We start from the raw sequence: 24,674 nt of genomic DNA on the forward strand, positions 1-24,674 counted from the left end.
GATTGGATTTCATGGCTTGGAATTAAAATCCTTTTTTTGTCTGTGGTTTTTCTCCACGGTTGGTTATCATGGCTAACTGGTGCTTTATCGGGATCATAAACATGTTTATCCCACTAGAATATCAATGAGGGCAGTGGGTTCTCAGTGAGAACGGCTGGATACATTAGTCCCTTTTTCTCAAATGCCAGCCATAGTCACTTAAACTTTCCCTCATAGTAAATGCTGAGGGAAAACAGGATGTCTCCAATAGAGCCTGGAGAGTCAGGAGTTTGACAGAGTGAGTTCCCTGAACAGAAGCTAATGCACACTCAGCAGACCTTTGCTTTGGGGTACCATGTACCATGGGACCCCACAAACTTATCACAGTTACAGACAAGGGACTGATTCTCCCTGTAACTTAGCCACAGGGCTGAGAATCCCATCTCAGTGGAGTTAATCCTACTGGGCTAGAATCAGACCACTACTCTAAGATTTGAGCCAAATATTAAATCCTGACCGGGATGAGAGACACTGGTCAGGTCCATACACAGGACTCCCAGAGTGTGGCACCAAATCACTCTAGGCTAATAAAGGCAAAACCCACAAAGCTACCATCTCACCTTTGTCTAACTGGGCAAGCACATATCCTGATGAACCTATTGTCTGAGTACCTCCCACCTTTTGTGATCAAGCACATCCCGTGCACTTGGGGCAGCCAATCTTGTTTATAGAAGTGAAAACCTATGGCTTATTATCTCATAAACAACAGCCCCAACCTTCCAGGAAGTTAGCCGTCCTTGGGCAAGTGGAACTTACAGGTTAGAGGCATTTTTGTTTATAGGTCTCTTAGGCAGTTATTTCAACTTAAAACATAACTTCAGCCCTCACAGCAGTCCACAGGGGATGGCTGGATACCAAGTGGGAAATGGGAACAATGTACATCACCATAATAGAATGTTGAGCCAACACCCAACCACAAACACAATTACAAGGAAAGCCGATGGATACTCTGTAGCCTTACATGCTGCCATAGGTTTGGAACAATAATCTGTATGCTGCCTCTGGCAGTAAACAGGAAGTGGCAGTGTAACGCAAGGCAGAGGATAGATAAATACCAAGTTCATAAGAAAGGTTAGTTCTTAGTGGCCACAAGGAGGTCTGGAAGGAACAGCAATGGAGTCTCTGAATTTTTGTTTTTTGTTTTTAAATAGTTGGCAGGTATGTGGATCTTAATATGCTCTGTTTTTAAATGGTTGCTTTTGTAATTTTAAGATCTGTTTTTAAGAGGAGGCAGAGGCTTTTAAGTTGATGGAGTTCTTGACTAGCTCTTCAGGAGCTGATGAGTGGGTTTGTCTTCCACCCAGGATCCTCTCGGATTCTTGGTCACAGCCGTTTCCCACCTTGCGTTATTAGCACCAAAACAGGAGGGCAAAACCCCCCACATTTCACCACTTACTTGGTGCTTAAAAATATAGATGTGGAGAGGCTGGAGAGATGGCGAGTGCTCTTCCAGAGGTCCTCAGTTCAATTCCCAGCAACCACATGATAGATCAAAACCATCTGTAATGGGATCCGATGGTCTCTTCTGGTGTGTCTGAAGAGAACGACAGTGTGCTCACATACATTAAATAAATAAATAAATAAATAAAATTAAAAATGTAAAAAATTATGCACTAAGGGAAATCTTTGCTTTTTTAAAACATATGTTGTTGTTGTTGCTGCTGTTGTTGTTGTTTTGAGACAGGGTCTCACTATGTAGCCCTGGCCAAAGTTAGCCAAGGCAACTTCAATTCTGGATAAATTGGTTGAGAATCCCCTGCCAGAGCCAAAGAACAACTTGGGTTAGGGGCAGGGGTTGTTCCTAAAAGCTGGTGTGTCATCTTTGCTCTAGTGTCCTGCCTGCTTGGGGTTATCTTATTCTAAAACCAATCATTTCTTTTATATTAACAGCATGGCCGGACCCCCTTGCACCTCGCTGCCAATAAGGGTCATCTTTCTGTGGTGCAGATTTTGCTGAAGGCTGGCTGTGACCTCGATGTGCAAGATGATGTAAGTGGCGTCATTCCCTCCCGGAACAAGGTTGGCACGGAACTTGCCTGCAGCAGCATCCCTCCATGCAGTGCCGATGCTGCTGGCAATATGAGGAGGGAGGGTGGAAGAATGCCAGGAGGGTTTTGGCTCTAGTCAAACCTGTTCTGGGAGAAGCATTCTTGAGAATACCTGCTGGGTGACCCATTCTAGTTTGCTGGAGACTCTTCCACTTTGGGTCCCTATCACCCCATTAGCATCTGAGCGCAGTCTCTAAGACCTGTAACCTGTCTTAGAACAAAGGACATACTCCGGCAGTGGGAAAGACCCACTAGATGTATGTTCGACCACATTTACTGCTGAAGCAAGGGTGAATCTTAAACCTGTTCCCCTCCCCCAGCCCCCTTTAATCTTAATTTCTCTTATAGTTTCCTTTAGTTGGAAGTTCCATTCCAACTAAAAGGGGAGTCGGGATTTAGAATGCACGAACAAGGCCTCTAGGAAGAGTCCTGTGGTATTACTGAGATGTGATTCCATCAGCTCGGGGATAGACCAGGACAGGACTCACCCTGGGGCCTCTAACATCACGTGTCAGGTCTGCGTCTATGAGCACTGGATAAGTGGGACTGCACAGCACAGAGCCCTGTTCTCTTGCATCTTTGGTGAGGTGGAGTCTTTGAGGAGTGGTCGTGTAAATTGCCCTCCAATGAGTTATTTGGAGAAAACCTTATGGCAGTGTGATTGGGAACTATTTTCAGAAAGTGGTTCAACTCTTTTCTTTTTTATATTATTCTGGGTGTTTTGCCTGCATATGTATCTCTGCAACCCGGCATGCCTGGTGAGGAGGACATTGGATTCCTTGAAACTGGAGTTATTTGCAAATAATATATGGTTGTGAACTGCCATGGGAGAGCTGTGGGTGTTGGGAATCAAACTCACCCTTATAGTACTCTCAACCACTGAGCCCGCTCACCAAAGTAGAATTCTGACAAATAAAAGTCCTGTGAGTAAAACAGCATCTTACAGAGTCTGAACTTTTTCCAGATTCACTTTTAGCAACACCAGCTATAATATCCCTTGCAACGCTGTTCAGTATCCTAAAATCTGACAAACACAATTCACAAATGACTTGGCTACACAGCAGGTTTGAGGCTAGCCTTGGATGTTGTGAGACCTTACCTATGGGCAGGCAAGCAAGCAGGCAAGCAGGTGTGTGGGCTGGTTTTTATTGCATGGGCAGAGGATTTATCAGTGTATCATATACATCTCTGGTTATATCTGAAGCCTACTAGGTCACTAAGGGTGTTATTCTGGTAAATGCTGATTTAGCTTAAAGCTTTTGATTTTTGTCTTGGGTGATAACACTTAATTTTTCTACACTATAGCCAAAAATAGCATTCCTGACCCATATCGTCTCCTTAGAGGACAGGTGGAAAATACAGGGAGGGGGTGTAAATAAATGATCAGAGGAAAGGTGGGGCCTTGAGTAGCTGGTACAAGCATGTTGGAATAATCTAGGCTTCTCTTTGATAATTAAAGTTCTTGCCTGCTGCTGTGTCGAGGGCACAATGCCAGGCATGCCAGCCTATCCCAACCAAATATCGGTTCTCGGGTCCTGAGTCTGAGGCTTGCTGTGATCTCACGGGGCAGACACTGGGTGATGTTTCTGGTATGGAAAGGAAAACAGCAGGCATGAATTCTCACAGCACAGCCCTGATGAGCCAGGGCAGAAGGAAAGGCAGTCCTGTGTTTAGATAACACACTGCTCTTATTTCAACCTCTCCTGCTCTGTACAGTGCATGCCTCGCTTCTCCATAGAATATAAAACACTGGACAACGTAATGACAGCGTGATAACTGGAGGCAGGACTGATGTTGCCTGATTCCTGTGTACTGACCACGCCTGTTGAAAAAGCTACAAGAATGCAAATAAATTGCTTTATTATCATTAAAGAAGAGCGATGGACCTAACCATGGAGGGGCGTGTCACTTTAGAAGTTCCCTATCTGGGAGGTGGATAGACGCACACAATGCTGACTTTATAAATATTTACTTCAAACTTCATATTCTGCAGATACTGATCTTTATGGCATGATAATATCTGAGAATTAGAGGAAGAATGACCTTCAGTGGCCTGGAGTGGGATTATTATGAGTTTCAACCCTTGGAAACCAGTTCTTTAGAATCTGCAACTCCGGGAGCAAATTCTGTCTTGTTTCCCACTAATCCTATCAACGTTCAGTGGAGCTCAAACGCCATCTCTGATTGGTCAATGAGTAAGCACATGACTCCTACCCCAGAAATAGTCCAGGATCCTGTGGCCAAGGTAAAAAGCGTGAAGGAAGACAAAAATCAGAGAAAGCAGAGAAGAAAGGCTAGGAAGGACCCTAGAAGATCTGAGAGAGAAGAGGTCAGCCCTGTGCTTTGCGCGCCTACCTGGTATAGGGCTTGCTCGCAGCGTGCTTGCTTGGGCCCCTGGGGGCTTCCTGCCAAACGGGGTGTGCTCTGCACGACCAGGGCTGCTTTCATGAGCTTGGAACCCTCAGTGCTTTTCACTGTATAGGAGACAGAAATCAAAATATTTCAGAACAAAGATTTAGGCCTCAGGTTCAGATGCTCTGCAGTGAGAAACCCTGAAACTTCGGGGAAGTCGAATGCGGGCAGTCCACACTGTTGTGCTAGCAGGTCGGTATGTTCCAGATCAGAGTGCCAACTGCGGTGTTGCTGCGCCTTCTAGTTCCCGGCAGTTTCGTCCTTTGCTTCTTCTCAGTTAGTCATTCAACAAATAGATCCTGGGTGACTTAGGGACTGGCCTCTATGCCGTTCTCTCGGCTTGCAGAGTGAGGCAGCCCCAGCCTCACGGGGACACCAGCTCCATTTGGAGACCAGTGCTGAGGTTAACTGGCTTCAAAAGCTGGTGGCAGCTTGCCGTAAAGGGAATGAGGCTTTGCAATTTGAATTAGCTAGCCGTCCCAGGTGAGGCTTATCAATATAACAAGAGAACTAGTTAGGGGTCAATAAACATTGAGGGAATATTGAGAAAGTATGTTGAGAGAGGTAGCTTTTCTTCAGTGTCAGAGTTTCCTAGTTAATACAGATCCTCTTCAAGCAGGGTTATGTCAGAGTTGCTGTGTGGGTCCATTTGTAGGTCAAGTGCAGCCTTTGTATTATGTTTTGAAGAGGACATGTAGCTAGTAGTATATTTAAAATAATAATAATAATGTGCTATAGTTTATTAGTAGGTTTAATCTTGTAGGAGCCAAGAATTGATTCTCAGGTAACTGAATGTACTTCACCTGAGAGTCTGGGTTTAGCTGTGTTGTTCTGGAGAGTAAGAAGTTCCACATATGGCTGTAGGCAGCCCCCCCCCCCCTCATGCCCACCCCACCCCACCCCTGAATTTTGTCCTTCTCAGAGCCTTTCTTTCTCACCTTGGTAACATTAGAGGGCTAGCTTCTAAGATTGGAGGAGGCCTCTGGGGCCAGTTTAGCCATCATGAACAGCACTGTTTGTCCCACCATGAAGAGCAGAGTGGTAACACACACAGAGACAGCAAAAAGCCAGGCTCTCAGCCGTGGCACTCCAGCTAGACTGGGGCGTGAATGCTTGGTCATGGGTGCAACTGCGAAGGACTGGCTGGCTTAGGACAGCTTCTCCCCACGGCGGCACCCAACTGTCAGCTCTCCTGGAGTCCTGACAGTCTTCTGGGAATGTTCTGCTAAGAACAACCCGAGAGGGCTGGTGAGATGGCTCAGTGGGTAAGAGCACCCGACTGCTCTTCCAAAGGTCCAGAGTTCAAATCCCAGCAACCACATGGTGGCTAACAACCATCCATAACGAGATCTGGCGCCCTCTTCTGGAGTGTCTGAAGACAGCTACAGTGTACTTACATATAATAAATAAATTAAAAAAAAAAAAAAAAGAACAACCCGAGAGTAAGGTTCTCTCAAGTTAGAGCCTCGCAAAGGAAAGTTGTCTCAAAGGAAGCAACGCCCTCCGTAGGTGAGCAAAGCCATACCCAGCAATGGTGCCCCGCTGGCCCAGAGCTGCACCAGCTCTTTATTTCCTGAGCAGCTCATGGAATACGGTGAAACATTTGACCTGAGAGTCGAGGCCTTCGTGGGCTCACTTGACAAGACCTGCGTGCTTAGGGCATGTTGCTCCCGCTTTACACGGAATGCAAGTTTCTTCTAAAAAGGTCACTCCGATTGATCCAGGAACGCTTGGCAGAACGCCTGTCACTTGTGGGATGATTAAAAGGCCTCTCACGTCGGGAACCTGACTGAGTCAGATCTGAACTTAAGTTTCTTGTTAAGAACAATCTTTTTTTATAGCCATCTTAGGAAAACCCATGACTAATCTGGTAGGGAAATAAGATGTCTTAGAAACTTTAGTGGAATTTTAAAGTGCTGAGCCCTGGATCTGATCCCATCTGACGTGTTTGGGCATTGAGCATGAGTCTGCCTGGAGAGCCTTCCTGATGCCCGGCCCAGATCATCTCCAGGCAGCTGCTTCTCAGTGTTACATTCTCCTCCTTACCACAAGGCACACAGGAAGGATGCTCTCCAAGTATGACACTTGGAGGGTGAACAGGAAGAAAAACGGTCCAAATCTAACAAGTAATGTGATGAAAGTTGACGGCCTCAAGGATGAGTCTTGAGAGCAGAGCCAGTCACCCACGGTCGTGGGGCTCAGGCTGGGGCTTGACACACTCCCCTGGCCCTCTACATGTCCCTTATATTGTCAAGTAAACTGGGAGAAAAGTTTGTAAAGGGGACAGTCCTGTTCCTGATGTTTTCTTATGACTTAAATTGTAATTGGTAGCAATTTTATCTAATGTGTCAAGTTATATAATGTTAAATATTAAAAAGTTGAAAGACGGTGGTGCACTTTGCTAGTTCCAGACTTAGGAGACAGAGGCAGGAGGATCTCTGTGAATTCAATGGCAGCCTGGTTTACAGAGCAACTTCCAGGACAGCCAGGGCTACACAGAGATAACCTGTCTCAAAAATAGTAAAATAAAAAATAAAAAAAAGTTGCAAAGTACTTTGACCAGTTATGAGCGCCTGCCATCACCAATGACCAATGCAAAAAAAAAAAGCTTCTCTAACCAAAGCAGACCCCAGCACTGGTCTGTAGGCACAGACATCATTTGGAAGGCAGATTGAGAAACGCATCTTGTCGAGGCAAAACAACAGCTGGAGCTTTCCCTAGCCATGGGTTCTGACTGCAGTTGTGGTATCAGATGGGATTCTGGATTCTGGAGCAGGCATCAAACCTGGTCGAGAACAGGTGGTCACTGCCGTGTCTCAGTCCTCAGTGCCATGCTAACACACCATGACCAAGGCAAATTTATAAAACTCAGCTGAGCTCATGGCTTCAGAGGGGGTAGAATCCATGATGGGCTGGCGGTGGCAGAATCAGCCACCATGATCACATATGAACTCACACCATGATCCTCAAGCAGGGAGGCAGAGAGAGAGAGAGAGAGAGAGAGAGAGAGAGAGAGAGAGAGAGAGAGAGGAGAGGGAGAGAGAGAGAGAGGAGAGAGGAGAGAGAGGGAGAGAGAGAGAGAGAGGAGAGGGAGAGAGAGAGGAGAGAGGAGAGAGAGGCCCTCTGTGCTCTCTCTGGAAATTTTACTATATCAGCTGAATCATAGAATCCCAAAGGAAAGAGAACCCTGGTCCTGCCTTTTCCTGTGAGGTTCCTGAGGCCCTACAATCAGTGCACAACTATATACAACCCATTCTCCCGATCCCCTGGCCATCGGCTTATTATTTTTACCTGAAACTATCCACATGGCTCAGCCACCTCCCCTTTCAAGCCTGGACCTCAGGCATGACTTGACTTTGCCGTAACTTGACTCTTGAGTGTGTGCCAGAGATGAACTGTGTTCCTAGAAGCCCAGAGGTCAGATCCCTTCGTTACTATCTGGGGCGTTTCCTCCTCCTCTCTGCCACAGTTAGTGGGGGAGAGTCAAGTTCTGCTTTGGTGCCTGCAGAAAAAAACCAATCACCCCAGGAACCGCCTTGCTGAGGAAGGGTCAGAACAGGGCATAAATCAGCAGGAGCCATCTCAGAAATATGCAGTAGGAGGCTGCAGTTCTGGGATCCTCACACCCCCACGTTGCTCTGGGGCTAGCGCAAATCAGTGAACAAATTACACACCTGTCATCAAAGCATGAGGCCCTTAAACTGTCACAAGTGGAGAGTGATTATCCTCTGTAATCTGGGCCCGAGGACCTCGCAGGGAATACGGATGGCAAGAGCTGCTGGTTGAACCGTATGCCATACGCATCCTGACTCCCAGACATGTCTCCACTAGGCAGCCAGAAAGAGCTTGGCTCTCCTTCAGAGGTAGATCTGAGGCCGACAGCTATTATTGCGATTGACATTAGATCCCTCCCAGGTTATGAACAGATAGCTCTGCCGCGTGCATTCTCTACTAAAGGGACCCCAAAGCTTGCCTTGCCCATGGTGACCCAGCCCTTCTGCAAGGAACCAGTCTCCTCCTGGTGGAGATAAGAGATACCCCAGAGTCTGGCTTAAGGAAGGAGCGATATGGGACTGCTAGAGATATCTGTTGTTCTTGCCTCTATGTCGTTTTGTAGGGGGACCAGACAGCCTTGCACCGGGCCACTGTGGTGGGAAACACCGAGATCCTCACAGCGCTTATCCGGGAGGGGTGTGCCCTGGACAGACAGGACAAGGTGAGTGGGGTGTTAAGGGCTGACTCCACAGTCAGCTGAGGAGCCGGCTTGACTCACTGTGGAATGGTCAGGATGCTACCCCTCTCCCAGGCAACCAGAGAGGTCAACCTAGATGTCTCTGAAAGAACATCTGGGACTCCAGATGTGTGTGCTTAAAAACTGAAGGTGAGAGAGAGAGGAAGAGGCACCCTCAGGGGCTCAGTGTTTTAGATGAGCAAGCAGGTTAAAATTTCTAGCTATTGAAGAAGAAAACTAAAGAAAACCAATCATTTCTTTCTTCTAAGAATCCCAGTGACACATAGTATACTAGCCCTGTGTTTTTTAAATGGTCAAATCGCAGAATGTGAATGTTTGTATTTAGTGCCTTGTGGCCTCTGTGTCTTTCTCCCGAGCTCCAGCTTTTCATTAAGAGGTGACATGCAGAAAAGTGCGCTGACAGGAAGCAATGCAACGAGATTCCTCCGTGCATCCCAGGGCCCTGGCTGAGGAGTGCTTCGTCCAGAGCCCAGAGCCCTTCTGTTTTCCTGTCTTTCTGCTGCTGCTGCTCCAGTAGTGGCTCCAGCTGGGCCTGGGGACCTCTTGCCCTCCCCAGCATTGCCCTGCTCCTCTGCTCTGGACCCCTGGCTCTCCTCTTTTGGGTGCCACGTGCACTGGGCCTTACCTCTTTCGTGCACATCTTTTGTTGCGTGTAACTGGAGACTTTACCCTTGCCTGAGCACAACAGCTTGGAGCTACATGTATGTCCCTGCCTGCTCGTCTTTCTTTCCCTCTCTCCTAGTAACTTAAGCCAATGGGAGCCATTTTATTAGTTTATATTTAAAAGCCATGTATCTAGAAGCCTTGGTTAGCTTATTTATAATCAGTGTTTCTTGGATGACTAGTCTTTTAGAGTCCTGGGGCTTAATGCTAAGCCAGAGACCACTAAATCTTGACAAAGACAAGGGTATGGTGTTGCATGCCTTTGATCTTAGCTCTCACAGGGTCTCTGGATTTGAGACCAACCTAGTCTATATATCAAGTTCTAGGTCATCCAGGGCTAAATAGTGAGACTCTATCTTCGATAACTAAATAAATACTTTGTGTGTGTGAAGAAATGGGATTGGGGGAATTTTCTATGTAATAAGGCCCATTTTTCAGGGTGTTTTCTGGTATCAGGAGCACGGTGGAGCCTAGGGGGACAGAGGAACTGGGAAGGAGGAATGACAGTGAACCATCCCAAGCATGCTGTTTTCTACAGACAGAGCTGTGGGAGGCTCTGGAAGGCATGCTTCCAAGGAGACTTATGCCCTGGCCCACCCACTACATCTCTGGAGGCCATTTTACCTTCACGTGTCCAGAATAGCCCCTGTCCTGCTGTTTCTAGGAGAGCAGAGAGACTGGCCACTCAGATGTTTTCCTGTGCTCTGTGGTTCAGATGGGCACCGGTTGCAGAAGGCCCTGTAGCTACTGTAGCAGGGTGTTTGGGTGAGACAAACCAGAGCCTGGGTGATGTGTTGTCTTGCCTGTGTGTTACTCAGGATGGGAATACAGCCCTGCATGAAGCCGCCTGGCACGGATTCAGCCAGTCAGCCAAGCTGCTCGTTAAAGCCGGAGCCAACGTGCTTGCCAGAAACAAGGTGAGGCCCAGCAGCTGACCTCCTCCTTGGCAGATGAGAGGTGGGTTGTGGGAATCTTTATTCCCGTTTGTCTCCTATCCATGAGAAGCACCGGGTAGAGCTCACTGGGGCATGGAGAACCTTGCAGAGGCAGCCTCACCTAGACAACTTTCTGCAGAGGTGGGTTGGCTGGTGCTCCAGGCAGGGGAAGCATTCCACAGTGATGAGACCATGCTGGTGTGAGAAACCCCTGGCTGCTGCCACTGAGAACCTGTCCTCGTCATCTTTGATGCTATTATAACAGGACAGCAGTAGAGAGTTGGCATAAAAAATGTCAGCAAAGAGCGAAAATGCTAATAGATAATTACAGCGTTACAATAAAGTGGGCTAGGGGAATGGGGTTGGAACAGCTGCCTTTGGAGGCAAGTTGTAAAGCCAAAATGGTCCTATTGTACTGGGGATATAGTTCAGGAATAGAGCACTTGCCTGCCATGCCCAAGGTCCCCAGGTCAATTCCCTGCATCACCTAAAAGGAAAAGAAGTTCTTATCTATTTGTATGGTAGCTTCTGAGGTGTCTGTTCTTAAAGCAGTGAGGTGTGCTAAGAAAACCTTATCCTTAAGTCTATCTATGATAGCAATAAGCAAAGTAGCACAGAATGCAGGAGAGGAATATAAAGTCCCTCCATCAGAGTCAACCCTAATTAATATCATTTAAGTCACAGTTTTAATGATAATGTTAGGAGTTGTGAAAGAGCACGGCACAGATATGTGCTTCAGTGCTAATGTGAATTTATAGTTTGTAAAAACTAAGCCTGGGAAGATATCACCCAAATATATATATATATATATTTTTTTTAAGATTTATTTATATGTAGGTACACTGTAGCTGTCTTCAGACACTCCAGAAGAGGGAGTCAGATCTCGTTACGGATGGTTGTGAGCCACCATGTGGTTGCTGGGATTTGAACTCCGGACCTTCGGAAGAGCAGTCGGGTGCTCTTACCCACTGAGCCATCTCACCAGCCCATCACCCAAATATTAACAGTGGCTATCTATTTCAATTTAGATTTACTAATTTTTGATGTTATTTTTACTTTTGTGCCTTTTCCAAAATTTCAAAATGGAACTGATTATTTCTTCAGCCATTAGGAGAAGAGACCTATGCTATTTTAAAAATAAATAAAAGGAGCGTGGTCAGAACGCTTAGGATATCTGTAGAGGTTCTGATAAGGGTGTGGTGTTGAGAAGGGGTTGCCCTTTCCTTCACTGAGTGGCCAGTGTTTAAGGAGGTTGAGGATTGCCCAAAATGCTCTTTCATAAATGGTCCCTTCCCTTCCCTTCCCTTCCCTTCCCTTCCCTTCCCTTCCCTTCCCTTCCCTTCCCTTCCCTTCCCTTCCCTTCCCTTCCCTTCCCTTCCCTTCCCTTCCCTTCCCTTCCCTTCCCTTCCCTTCCCTTCCCTTCCCTTCCCTTCCCTCCCCTCCCCTCCCCTCCCCTCCCCTCCCCTCCCCTCCCCTCCCCTCCCCTCCCCTCCCCTCCCCTCCCCTTCCCTTTTCTTCCTTCTTTTCTTTTCTTCCTTTCTTTTGTTTTTGTTTTTGTTTTGAGACAGGGTTTCTCTGTGTATCCCTGGCTGTCCTGGAACTCACTCTGTAGACCAGGCTGGCCTCGAACTCAGAAATCCTCCTGTCTCTGCCTCCCACGTGCTAGGTAAAGGCGCGCGCCACCACTGCCCAGCCAATGGTTGTTTTCTTAGTGGCAAAGTAAACGTGAATATACCATCTTTCTGGACCTGTTGGGTTTCTTTCATTCACTTCTTTTCTCAGCACACATCTAACCGCTGCCTTGAAGTCAACAGCTCAGCGATCAAGAGCATTTAAGACATCAATAGATGCCCTGCTGTGGAGAGCTAACCTTAGGGCTTCTCAGCTTAACTGCACAATAGGTTGTAGGAGAATTAAAACCTAAAAAAAAAACCAAGCTGACCAAACAAACAAAAACCTAATAAAATACATCAAGAAAAACCCAACTGTAAGCCAGGTCTGGTGACCAGAGAGAATGTGAGACTTAGCTTGCTTGTTGTGTACTTCAAATGTTGTAGTATCCTTTTTCAAAAGGAACGTAATCCCTGGGGTTTCTGAAGCCAGCGCTGTGAGGTCCAAAGGAGAGCAGGGGAGGGAGGGATGCACAAAGCTGTAGGCAGGTGCCATCCCAGCTCTCAGGCTCAGCAGGACAGAGCCTTGAGCCTGCAGTTGGCTGTGTGCTCAGAATGCCTCGCCTATTCTTCCTGTGAAGTAATGAGAAAATATTGGCAGCTGTTAGGACCCTGTTCCCCTGCAATCAAAGTGTTCAGTTCACACCATGGCATTTGCAAAATTTTTGTTGACATTCTTCTGAGGTGGTGTTTAAGTATGGTAAACAACAATATTGCCCTTAGGTCAACAATTTTCCATAGTTTAAGTGTTTATATTTAAAAACATTGAAGATCAGGCATTTCAATGCAGGCATCTCAATGCAGGCATCTCAACGCAGGCATCTCAACGCAGGCATCTCAACGCAGGCATCTCAATGCAGGCATCTCAATGCAGGCATCTCAATGCAGGCATCTCAACACAGGCATCTCAATGCAGGCATCTCAATGCAGGCATCTCAATGTAGGCATCTCAATGCAGGCATCTCAATGTAGGCATCTCAATGCAGTCATCTCAACACAGGCATCTCAACACAGGCATCTCAACGCAGGCATCTCAATGCAGGCATCTCAATGCAGGCATCTCAACGCAGGCATCTCAATGTAGGCGTCTCAATGCAGGCATCTCAATGCAGGCATCTCAATGCAGTCATCTCAACACAGGCATCTCAACACAGGCATCTCAATGTAGGCGTCTCAATGCAGGCATCTCAATGCAGGCATCTCAATGCAGGCATCTCAACACAGGCATCTCAATGTAGGCATCTCAACGCAGGCATCTCAATGTAGGCATCTCAACGCAGGCATCTCAATGTAGCCATCTCAACGCAGGCATCTCAATGCAGGCATCTCAATGCAGGCATCTCAACACAGGCATCTCAATGTAGGCATCTCAATGTAGGCATCTCAACGCAGGCATCTCAATGCAGGCCTACAATTCACATGTCAGTCTCCCCTTCCAGGAAATGTTTGTAGCACAGCTACTGCCCACAATGGTCAGAGTCCTCTCTGAGATGGGTTCAGCATTGTACACATGCTTGTGATTCAGAAAATACAAGCACCAATGACTCCTGCTTAGGCCTTCACAAAGGAGGCTCAAGCTCTGTTTCTGGTAAAGCAGTCAGGGCTAAGCGAGTGAAGTGTTTTTCTGAATGGCTTTAACTCATGAGGGGCAGAGGTGGGGCTCGGAGCCAAGGTTTAGGGACAGAGGGGACTCTACAGTCACGGTTCCTGTGGCAGCTGGGATCCCTGTCACGATGCAGAATATGACAGTGGCTGACTTCTCCCTGAGTAAGTATCTCACTGTGCACTGCAGGTCTGCGCAGGTCTATGCTGCTAACCCGTCGTCCTCCCTTCTCTCTGTCTCTCCAAGGCAGGGAACACAGCTCTGCACCTGGCCTGCCAGAACAGTCACTCCCAGAGCACTCGCATCCTCCTGCTGGGCGGCTCCCGGGCTGACCTCAAAAACAACGTGGGTGAAAGTACCAGGCTCTGAGGAGCACTGTTACGTAACCTTGGGGAAGAATGCCTCCAGAGCAGAGTCAGTGCTAATGGCTAGAAACTAAAATCTCTAAATTAGGATTTTGCTGTTTTCTGAGGGGTTGCTTAGGGAAAATGCTGCTTTTCCCACTTCTGCCTCAAGTTCACCTTAGCATTTCTTTACTATGTGTCTGTCAGGACTGAAAAGCCAGTAAGTCAGCAGTTTTCAATCTGTGGGTCGCGACCGCTCTGGCAAACCTCTATCTCCAAAAATATTTACATTACAATTAATTAATAACAGTAGCAAAATTACAGTAATGAAGTAGCATGGAGAATTTTACAGTTGTGGTCACTACAACATAAAGAGCCGCATTGAAGTGTCACAGCACTAGGAAGGTTGAGAACCACTTGTATAAATGCTTTAAGAATGTCTGGCCACATAAAAGGTTGTATTGTTGCCGAGGGGACAGTGCCAGGCAGGGCTGTCCTGTGGTACTCAGTACCGAGCGTCTTCAAAGGGCAGCTGTTAGTAACTGCAGTGCCCTTCTCATGAGCAGGCAGAGCGACTGTCAGTTTTCACTTCATTTATTTCAGACACTTTGTATTGTACAGGTCAGGCAGGCTCCATTATCTATCACCCACGTTAGCTTTTCCAAAGTGCTCATGGGAAGTGGGCATCTAGTTTTATATGCACAAAAGCAAAGCAAAGCAAAGATTCTTGGGATTGGAGCAGCTATGTTATAGGACTAGTTTATAGTTCAGGTTCACACTCCCTCGACATAGGTTGTCTGCCAGCTCTTAAGTGATGATCGTTGTTGTTGTTGTTATTTTGTAACTGCTGACTGCTGAAGTTGGCGTTCTGTCCACAGGCAGGGGACACCTGTCTGCACGTGGCTGCGAGGTATAACCACTTGTCCGTCATCAGACTCCTCCTCAGTGCTTTCTGCTCTGTTCACGAAAAGAACCAGGTCAGTGTGTACACCTCTTCATGGCCACGGCACTGTCCCCACAAGGGCAGCCTAATGGGGTAGAGGCTGCCAGGAAGTGTTGCCTTCCAACTTGTCTGGGACCCCACCAGCACTGTTCCGTGTGGGTATCCCATTGTTACAGTTACAGTGGCCTGGCTTACCTGGCCGCCTCCATCCTCGGACCTGCATCTTTACCAATCCAGTGCATATGACCACAGTTACAGAGTGAGCATTTTGGGGCGAGCTTGCCGTGCCTTTTGCTTACACTGGGATTTTACCAAGAAAACCTACAAAAAGGAGTGTGGTATAGAAAAGAAGCCAGGGCAACAGGTGCCTCAGGAATTCCACTGTTCCATTCCCTCATTGCCGCTTCTGTGTGAGCCGCTGAGTCTCCTGTTTAAAATTGAGCCTTTGGGAACTCTTCCTTCAGGGCTGGTCATCTGGGAACACTTTGTATAAGAGGATATGAAATGGGAAGGCTGGAGGTGGAAATGCAGAAAGCAGGGAGCTTTAACCAAAGCCTGGGCCTGCAGAGGAACTTTCCTGGGGCCCTGGTCCACACAGCTGACTGAGGGGCAGGCACGAGTTCTCAGCCTTTCCCCAGTCCCAGCTCAGAAGCCAATGCTTCTTTTTTTTTTGTTTTTTCGAGACAGGGTTTCTCTGTGAAGCCCTGGCTATCCTGGAACTCACTTTGTAGACCAGGCTGGCCTTGAACTCAGAAATCCGCCTGCCTCTGCCTCCCAAGTGCTGGAATTAAAGGCGTGCGCCACCACACCCAGTGAAGCCAATGCTTCTAACCCTGATCTCCCTGGGCTAATACACAGGGTGACCTGATCTTAGCCCCCGCCCCCCAAGCCTGTCTCCCAGAAGCTTTGAGGCCCCCTCATTCTGAGCTACCCATCTGGTCCTTTTCACCCCTACAAATGTAATCCTGGTTTGTGGCTTCGGGCTTCCTCGGGCAGGAAGGAGTATGGTGAACGCATTGACCATTCAGCTTTGGGGTCTCTCCCAGGCTTGCACGGAGAACTTAATGTTCTTGTGTCAAGTCTTGCTTGGATTTGGAGAACATCCTAGGCAGAGATGCATAGCTAGCCTAGAGCCAATGGGTCTGATGAACAAGCTATCTTCTGGTTGCTTGCAGGCTGGAGACACGGCCCTCCATGTGGCTGCTGCCCTAAATCACAAGAAGGTAGTTAAAGTCCTGCTGGAAGCTGGTGCTGACACAACCATTGTGAACAATGTAAGTTGAACTGCAGCAGTGAGTTCCACGGACGCGAAGGTCCTAAGGAGCCAGAGGGCTTCACCCAAGCCATAGCCCTGGGGACCCTCATCTGAACTGGGCCAGCTCCCAGCAGCCCCAGGAGTTAACAACTCTTTCCGACACTGGGTAGGTTGAGCATAGCCTGACGAGAGGAGAGTTCTGAGGGTTTTCAACAAGCTTGCCTGTGGGTCTCAAGATGGCCTCCTGACCAGTTGATAAGCCCAGAACTCCACTGCCTTTCTCTCTGAGACTGCCCCTCCATCCGTCCTTTTCCAGTATACCTGATCACTTTTGTAGGCCCCATAGTTGTAGGTCTCTTCTTCCAAGAGTCCTGCGGCCCAGAAGCTGTTGTTGCTTGTTTCCATGTCTAGCTTACCCTGCCCCAACCCCATCTTCTTCCTCCAGTATAGCCCTGAGCCTGTCTGGTGTTGTCCACAGTGACCAGGACACGTTCCCCTTTCCTTTAGAATCCAACTGGCATCCATCCCTGGCGTTTAATTGAACAACCCGCATGGCGACTGGAGCTTGCATTGTGCCAAGACTGCTCCTGTAGGAGATTCATGCCTAGCTGGATTTTCTGACCCTCTGTTGCTCCACAGAAATGTCCACCTTGCCCTTCCTCATGTTACCTCCCTCTTTTCCTGCCCTCTGAGGCTAAGAGGCTTTAATGGGCCTTGCTGATGTAGTCCACCGAGGAGCTGAGGTCTAGGAGCGGCCCTTCCTTTAGTGTGATGTGACCTGGAGCTATCTACTCCTGGTGTTCCTTTGTCACCTGCATCCCCTTTGTCTTTCCTCAGGCAGGCCAGACCCCGCTGGAGACTGCCCGCTACCACAATAATCCTGAAGTGGCACTACTACTCACCAAGGCTCCCCAGGTAGGACTTACTGCATCTTACTGATCATGTCGGGCTGCTCGGTAGCTGGGATTCTCTGGCCGTGAGCTACTGAAACCAGTTGAAGATAAGTAAGAAACCAGGCAGTAGAGTGTAAGCCTCCGGGGTGCCATTGTCTCACTGTGGTGTGATCTTGCTGCCATAGTTTCCTAGACCTTCCCTTCTCAAATGCCCAGCCAGGGGCACATGTTCCAGTTCAGACCACTCTAGGTCAAGGCTGTGGCTGAAGAGGGTGGGCCTCCTACAAATCAGACAAGGACCTTGGAGAAATAAGAGCCATTTCCCAAAGAAAGTAGGTCAGAGGAGCATTCTGTCTAGACAGATCAGTAAATAGGCAACAGAGGCAGTGAAATACAGACTAGGTCTCCCCCTCTTTTGTTCCTTATTCAGAAATGATGACTGATTTTATTAATTGAGGCTGACATTAAGTAACCATAAGAGTTTGTAATCATGGCAACCTGAAATTACAGCTTTTCTTCCCTCATACTTACACCCTCTCCTGACAGTCTCTGTATAACTGGGTCTACCCTCTCCACGCTCCCTCATGCCATAGCCAAGACAGGACAGTGTTCTGGAGTGTTCACCATTACCTAGTCTAGTAGAGTCAATTCCTTAGTATTGGGAAGGCAGGCTATTCCACAGCAAGGCTGGAAACGCAGTTTTGTCCACCTTATTGAGGCATTTTATATATATGTGTGTGTGTGTGTGTGTGTGTGTGTGTGTGTGTGTGTATACACACATAAATGTAGGCAAAACACCCATACACATAAAACATTTGAAAAAAATGGCTTAGGTTTTCTATATATAACTGAACAGCAGCTGGATAGATGACTGACGTACTGTAGAAATTCCATGTCTTAGAGTTTTACCGCTGTGAACAGACACCATGACCAAGGCAACTCTTATAAGGATAACATTTAATTGGGGCTGGCTTACAAGTTCAGGGGTCCAGTCCATTATTATCAAAGTGGGAACATGGCAGCATCCTGGCAGGCATGGTGCAGTAGGAGCTGAGAGTTCTACATCTTCATCTGAAGGCTGTTGGTAGAAGACTGACTTCCAGGCACTTAGGACAAAGATATTAAAGCCCACATCCACAAGGCCACACCTCCCAACAGTGCCATTTCCTTGGCCAAGCATATACAAACCATTACATTCCATATACAGTTTTACATACCAAGTCTCATCCTTGCACTGAGGAACGTTGAATGTACATGCACACACTCCTTGCATATTGTTTTGTTGCTACCTGCTTTGCCTATAACAGAAGTCCCTTCTCTGAAGCCCTTAGTTACGTATAGCTTTTGGTGAGCACAGCAACACTCAGAACATGCCTTTTCCCAAGGCCTCTGTCTGGGCCAGCGTTCACTGACTGCTGCAGCCTGGAAAGCGCTGCTGCTGTTCTGTTTGGTCCACGTGACCCTGAGAACAGCCTCGGACCTTGCAGTTTCCCACCTCTGCGGAGGGATGCGCGCTGCTGCTCTTTTGGGTTCAGATGACCTTGAGTCACTTGTCCTAGATGGCGGCTGTGTTCCACAAATGTGAAGAAGTTCGGGCTTGAGCTCAGCTGTGCCTTGGTGTAAGAGTCCACGGACCAGGCAAGCAATCAGCACTAATGGCTTTCTCAGACTTGACCGTCTGTACTGTCACTAAGTGTGGTTTGTGGCAGTGGCTCTGAGACTAAGGACCAGTGGTTGAAGGCTCCTGGTTCCTCAGACCTGTGTTCTGTGGCTAAACACATTCGGCCAACTAAATATCTTAGTGGCTAAGGACAAGCAGTGACTGCAGGTACAGCCATCTCCTGGTCCCGGCTGATTACAGCAGCCCCCTTCTTTCCCTTTGATGAGGAGAACCTCTTGGTAGCCAAAACCATGTGCTGCTCATCCAGCTGCTACTGGGTACCCCAGCATCTACTGGCCTATACCCTTGTTGGCTCCTTCCACCTTAACTGCATTGTTAGGGGCAGACACCAATCTTCCTTTTGGGACGCCACAGTTAATCTGATGGCTCACAGATACCCTCGGTGTTGTATGAATTAAGTCAATGGTGTTTTGGGCATGTGCTTTGGTCAAGGGTACTAGAAGGTGGGAAATGAAACTGCCTGGCGCAGGCCTGCCTCTTGACATGACTTTCCGATGGAGGTAGCATTCTCTGGGCTCTGCACACCTATCTGGCCATGCCAGCCCAGCACATAAATGCTTGGTGTTGTTATCATCAGAGAAGTTTCTTGTGATTGGAGATGATATCGTACTGTTGTCTGGGTCCCTGTTGTGCTCAGCACAAGACTGAGGAGGAGGCGGTATACATGGTCCAGCGGTTTCTATGACTACTAGTGTTTCCCACCAGGCTGTGCGTTCTGTTAGGTCAGAGTGCCATGCTGTGCCGTGCCGGGGGAGAATTCTCTGCCACATGCTGATGCTATGCCTGCTTCACCCCTACAACTATAGTATTTGTCTCTTTTAGATCTTGCGCTTCAGTCGTGGGCGAAGCCTGAGGAAAAGGAGAGAGAGGCTCAAGGAAGAGAGGAGGGCCCAGTCTGTGCCCCGAGATGAGGTGGCACAGAGCAAGGTATGAGAGTTCTTCTGCAGATCCCAAGTGCCCTCTTGTCCAGCCTCACTGCTGCCCTCCTCAGCATGTCCTTCCCCCTGGGTTCAGGCTGCTGTCCCTCCCTTGTGTCTCTAGTTCTCTCCACAGTTCCAGACCTGGTGTCTTTATGTGTATGTGAGGGATTGGCCTTCATCCTCCCTTTGGGCCCCATGTGCCCTCAGCCTTTGTCCCATTGAGCACACACCCGCACTGTACCCTGAGTTGTGCCGATGTTTGGTTCTTCTGTGCTGTTGTGCTGTCTCCTGGAGCCGTGTTAGTAATGGAAATTCTCAGGGCTCGGCTTGGACCTGCTGGGACAGGAGCTTCCGGTGGGCACCTGGTCTGTTGGAAACAGCGTTCTAGGTGATTCTGAGACCCGCTAGGGCAAGCTGCTGCTTCCGTTTCTAACTAGAGAATAGACCAAGGCAACTCTTAGGGCTTCTGTGTGGGCATCAGAAAAGGAAGGCAGCAGGCACACCAGGGTTGGGGAGTGCATAGGCTTTGTGCTTGCGTTGGAGTCCCCTCTGCTCCGTTCACCCCTCAGCAGGTGCCATTGGGCCGTGAACAACATGGTATCCCTCGTAAGGTTTTATTTGAGGAGGGTGCGGAGGGGCAGGGTCTCCTTATGTAGCCCTGGCTGGTCTGGAACTCACTACGTAGACTAAGCTGTCCTCGAACTCAGAGTTGTACCTGCCTCTGCTGAGATTAAAGACATGTGCGACATGCCCAGCTCTTTGAGAGTTCTTGGCAGGGACCACGATATAGAGACTTTTTCTGGACATGGTGCTACACACCTTTAAACCAAGCATCTAAGTATACACGCAAGAGCATGCTTCACTTCCTACAAATAAAATCCCGGCCAGCCAGCCAAAAGAAGCTGCCGCTGAGCCCACCCACCATGTAGAAGATGTCTGTCACTGATTAATGTCTCTGTGGGCCCATTATTGGAGGGAGTCTTGCAAGCACCAGTGTTCCCAGCTGGCCTCAGAGGCAAAAGGCTCAAGTGCAATAATTGGGTTTTATTTTTTCCTTTGCAGGGAAGTGTCTCAGCAGGAGACACCCCCAGCAGTGAACAAGCAGTACCCCAAAAAGAGGAAGCTAGAAGAGATTGTCCACCAGCTTCCCAGGAGCCAAGAAAGGATGAGAGGAGGAGAAAGTCGAGGCCAGAGGTCAGGAGCGAGCAGAGAGGGGAGGGAAGGGGAGCCATGGGGCTGGTTGGCTTGCAGGAGGGTCTAGGGTGACTTGCCCCGCTAGGACAGCATTGCTTTGGCTGGCTGTTTGGGAACAGGCACAAAAATGAAATCTACTGGCTTTAGATGGAGGAGATGGTACTCATGGGTTTCTGGGTGTGCTCTCTGAGCTCAGAAGCAAGATGGGGCTCTTTGTTTTTTATTTTGAGACAGGATTATACTGTAGCGTTGGATGGGAGATAGGAAGTGCTGGCAGGGTGTCATTCTGGTGGGTGTCGCCAGAACTTAGGAGTGGCGACCCTTCTTTCCCATAGGTGTCAGCACTATCTGACCCCACGCCAGCAGCAGACCAACAGCCTGGACACCAAAAGAACCTGCACAGTCATCACCACCCCAAAAAGAAGAGCAGACATCGGTGTTGGTCCCCACCTCCACCCCACGGGTTCAGGGCGTACCAGCTATACACGCTGTACCGGGGCGAGGATGGAAAAGTGATGCAGGTACCACAGGTTGCATTGGCCTAGAGCCCTGCAAGGGCCGAGGTCTTGGGAAGCCTCTGCCCGGAGGTTGATGGACCCTGCTGTGTAGACCTGGGGGAGGGGGAGCACTGCCTGTGCATTCTGCACCATCCTTAGGGGACCTCTGCTTTGAGGCCCCAGAGTGGGTGGATTCCAAGCCTCTCACGATCAGAATCTTAGTGCCTTTGGACCCAACGTTCAACCCATGAGACCTTCCAAAGTTAGCATGGGGATTAGTCTGGCCTCTAAGTCTTCTGCCTCCCCCAGTATCTTGCCTTGCACAGTGGTTGCTCAAGATGGTCAACGAATAAAGAAGGACAAATTCCTTTCTCTTCTTTTCTTCTTTTCTTTTTTCTTCCTCCTCTCTCCTCTCCTCTCCTCTCCTCTCCTCTCCTCTCCTCTCCTCTCCTCTCCTCTCCTCTCCTCTCCTCTCCTCTCCTCTCCTCTCCTCCTCTCCTTTCTTTCTTTTTTTGTTTTTTTGTTTTGTCCCCCTCCCTTCCCTTTCTCCCTCTTGCTCTGGCCCATAGGTTTTTTAAATTTGTTTCTCATTATGGATGGTTGTGAGCCACCATGTGGTTGCTAGAATTTGAACTCAGAACCTCTGGAAGAGCAGTAACATGCTCTTAACCTCTGAGCCACCTCACCAGCCCAAGAAGGGCAAATTTCAATCTGTCTGTCTGTCTGTCTCTCTGTCTGTGTTTGTGTGTGTGTGTGTGTAGTACAACCAATTTAAGCCTATTCCCAACTAGCTTACAAATAAATGAGACTCAGATTATGGTTATTTTATTTGGCTTTGACAATTACTGGGTGGGGTCGCTCCTAATCTGCTTTCCCACCTGCTGACCTGACTGCCTCCCCAGCAGTGTTCCGCACACACTTGCTGTTTCTCTGTCCACGAGCTCATGGTACCTCTCGTCACACGAGCTCATGGTACCTCTCGTCACGTGGCGCCTTCTCCCCTCCCCGTTGTCACCTCTCTTTTCTAACTCTTGCTTCTCCACCCCCAACTGGGGAACTCAAAACCCATCCACCTCTGATCCCTCCAGTAATTGGCTCTCACCAATTTTATTTAACCAATAGTTTTAAGGAACAAGGTTTGCACAACAAAACCTTGTAAACCTGAGAATTTACTGGTAGGCCTAGACCTTTGGGTATAGAATTTATAGCATTACAATATATTAGCAACAGACCAAGCCTCAGTGAGTGAGTGTGTGTATTTGTGTATGTATTTGGGTGCATACTCCTGTGTGTGCCCTTGCAGAAGCCAGCAGAGGGTGCTGGGTCCCCTGCTCTACCCTGCTCTGTCCCTTCCCACCTTATCCTTTGAGACAGGGTCTTTCACTGAACTGAAAGGCCAGCAAGCTCCAGTGATCTCCTGTCGCTGCCCTCTTCCCTCTTCCCCCAGCTCGGGAATTACAGACATACAGCCAGCCATACTTGTATTTTTACACAGGTTATGGGTTCTGAACTTAGGCCCCCAAACTTACAGAGAGAGTAGTCCTCCCAGGGAGACATCTTTCCCCCCAATTCCTTTTCCTTTCCCTCCTAGGCACCAATAAAAGGTTGTCGCTGTGAACCTCTAATCAACAAGCTGGAGAACCAGTTGGAGGCGACTGTGGAGGAAATCAGAGCTGAGTTAGGCTCGGTGCAGGATAAAGTGAACGCAAAGCTGGGCCAGATGGAGAGCAAGACCCAGCACCAAGTAAGCAAGGCTCTGTCTCTCGATGGCGGCCATGAAGGGCATGTGTTGTGGCTCAGTGTTAGAGCCTTGGCCTAGCATGGACCAGCCTCGGGCATATAAAATGTCGAGATTATAAAAGTCATGATAGTGGCGCATGCCTGTGATACCAACACAGGAGGCCGAGTCAGGAGAATCACAGATTCAAGGACAGTCTGGATAATAGAGAGACTTTGTCTCTTAAAAAAAAAAAAAAAAGAAAGAAAGAAAAAAGAAAAGAAGAGAAAAGAAGTGGATAGTGGTGCACACCCTTAATCCCAGCACACAAGACAAAGAGGTCTCTTAAGTGTGAGGCCAGCCCGTTCTTACAGCTAGAGCTACACAGAGAAACTCTGTCTTTGAGGCAGAGGCAGGTGAATTTCTGAGTTTGAGGCCAGCCAGCTCTACAGGGTGAGTTCCAGGACAGCCAGGGCTATACAGAGAAACCCTGTCTCGAAAAACCAAAAAAAAAAAAAAAAAAAAACCAAAAAACCTAAAAACAGGAAAGAGAGAAAAGCAATACATTTTCATTTCAGAGCATTTAAAAAAAAAAAAAAAAAGGAAGCCGGGCAATGGTGGCGCACCTCTTTAATCCCAGCACTTGGGAGGCAGAGGCAGGTGGATTTCTGAGTTCAAGGCCAGCCTGGTCTACAGAGTGAGTTCAAGGACAGCCAGGGCTACAACAGAGAAACCCTGACTTGAAAAAAACCAAAAAAAAAAAAAAAAAAAAAAAAGAAAGAAAGAAAAAGGAAACTCAACATTAGAGATGCCACCAATTAACCACAGCCCATGGTGATTTAAAGAAAACACTATTGATATCTAGGTTTCTTTTCTTCATGGTGCTCTTCTGAGACCGGGCCGTGTGGGGTCAAGCTTGTCTCAGACTCACCGTGGCTGAGGAGGCCTGGAACTTGGGATCTTCCACCTCAGTTTCCCGAATGCTGGGGTTGCAGATCTGCATGCCACACCTGTTCTGACCTGCTGGGGACTGAACCCCAAGCGTGTTGAGCAAGGATCTCCCCACTGAGGCCCACCACCAACTCCTCTGTCTAACCTTGCATCCAAAGAAAAGCTGAGAAGACTGAAGTCATGGATACTTTTATACCCATGCTGAGAGTCAACCAATTTTCTGGTTTTGTTTTAAGGTGGCGCACGCCTTTAATCCCAGCAGAGGCAGGCAGATTTCTGAGTTCGAGGCCAGGTCAGCCTGGTCTACAAAGTGAGTTCCAGGACAGCCAGGGCCACATAGAGAAACCCTGTCTCGAAAAAAACAAAAAATCAAAAAACCAAAAAAAAACCAAAACCAAAACCAAAAAAAACCAAAAAACCCAAAAAGAAAAAAGAAAAAGTCACACTGCGTGGCCCAGGTTGGTCTTGAACTCTGATCCCCTTCCAAGTGCTGGATCAGAAGTGGAGACCACACACCCAGCTTCAGTTCTTAGCTTTTCGTCCCTCTTATCGTCTCTCTATTTTCTTCTGGAACTGAGGGAGACTGAGTGGCTGTGCCCTGTGGTTGTATCACCTCTCCTTACCTGACAGTCCACCTGGGATAAGCAGGGTTCATCA

At 48.2% G+C, this 24,674-nt stretch overlaps 1 protein-coding gene across 5 annotated transcripts in view; it reads left to right on the forward strand.

Moving 5' to 3' along the window:
- Ankrd6 (ankyrin repeat domain 6) overlaps nt 1–24,674 on the forward strand; it is a 148,162-nt gene that overhangs the window by 113,465 nt on the left and 10,023 nt on the right. For 3 of the 5 annotated variants that reach the window (XM_021160920.3, XM_029476788.2, XM_029476789.2), the window contains exons 3-13: nt 1,930–2,028; nt 8,617–8,715; nt 10,233–10,331; nt 13,869–13,967; nt 14,845–14,943; nt 16,085–16,183; nt 17,002–17,079; nt 19,561–19,665; nt 20,721–20,852; nt 21,188–21,373; nt 22,941–23,093. In XM_021160920.3, the coding sequence (XP_021016579.1) occupies nt 1,930–2,028; nt 8,617–8,715; nt 10,233–10,331; nt 13,869–13,967; nt 14,845–14,943; nt 16,085–16,183; nt 17,002–17,079; nt 19,561–19,665; nt 20,721–20,852; nt 21,188–21,373; nt 22,941–23,093 (1,248 nt within the window). Of the gene's footprint in view, nt 1–1,929; nt 2,029–4,098; nt 4,417–8,616; nt 8,716–10,232; nt 10,332–13,868; nt 13,968–14,844; nt 14,944–16,084; nt 16,184–17,001; nt 17,080–19,560; nt 19,666–20,720; nt 20,853–21,187; nt 21,374–22,940; nt 23,094–24,674 lie in introns of those variants that run through there. The other 2 variants (XM_085839444.1, XM_029476792.2) reach the window with 2 other exon arrangements.

This window comes from Mus caroli, unplaced genomic scaffold (assembly GCF_978045245.1).
Source record: "Mus caroli unplaced genomic scaffold, Mus_caroli_1 scaffold_6, whole genome shotgun sequence".
Taxonomy (NCBI): domain Eukaryota; kingdom Metazoa; phylum Chordata; class Mammalia; order Rodentia; family Muridae; genus Mus; species Mus caroli.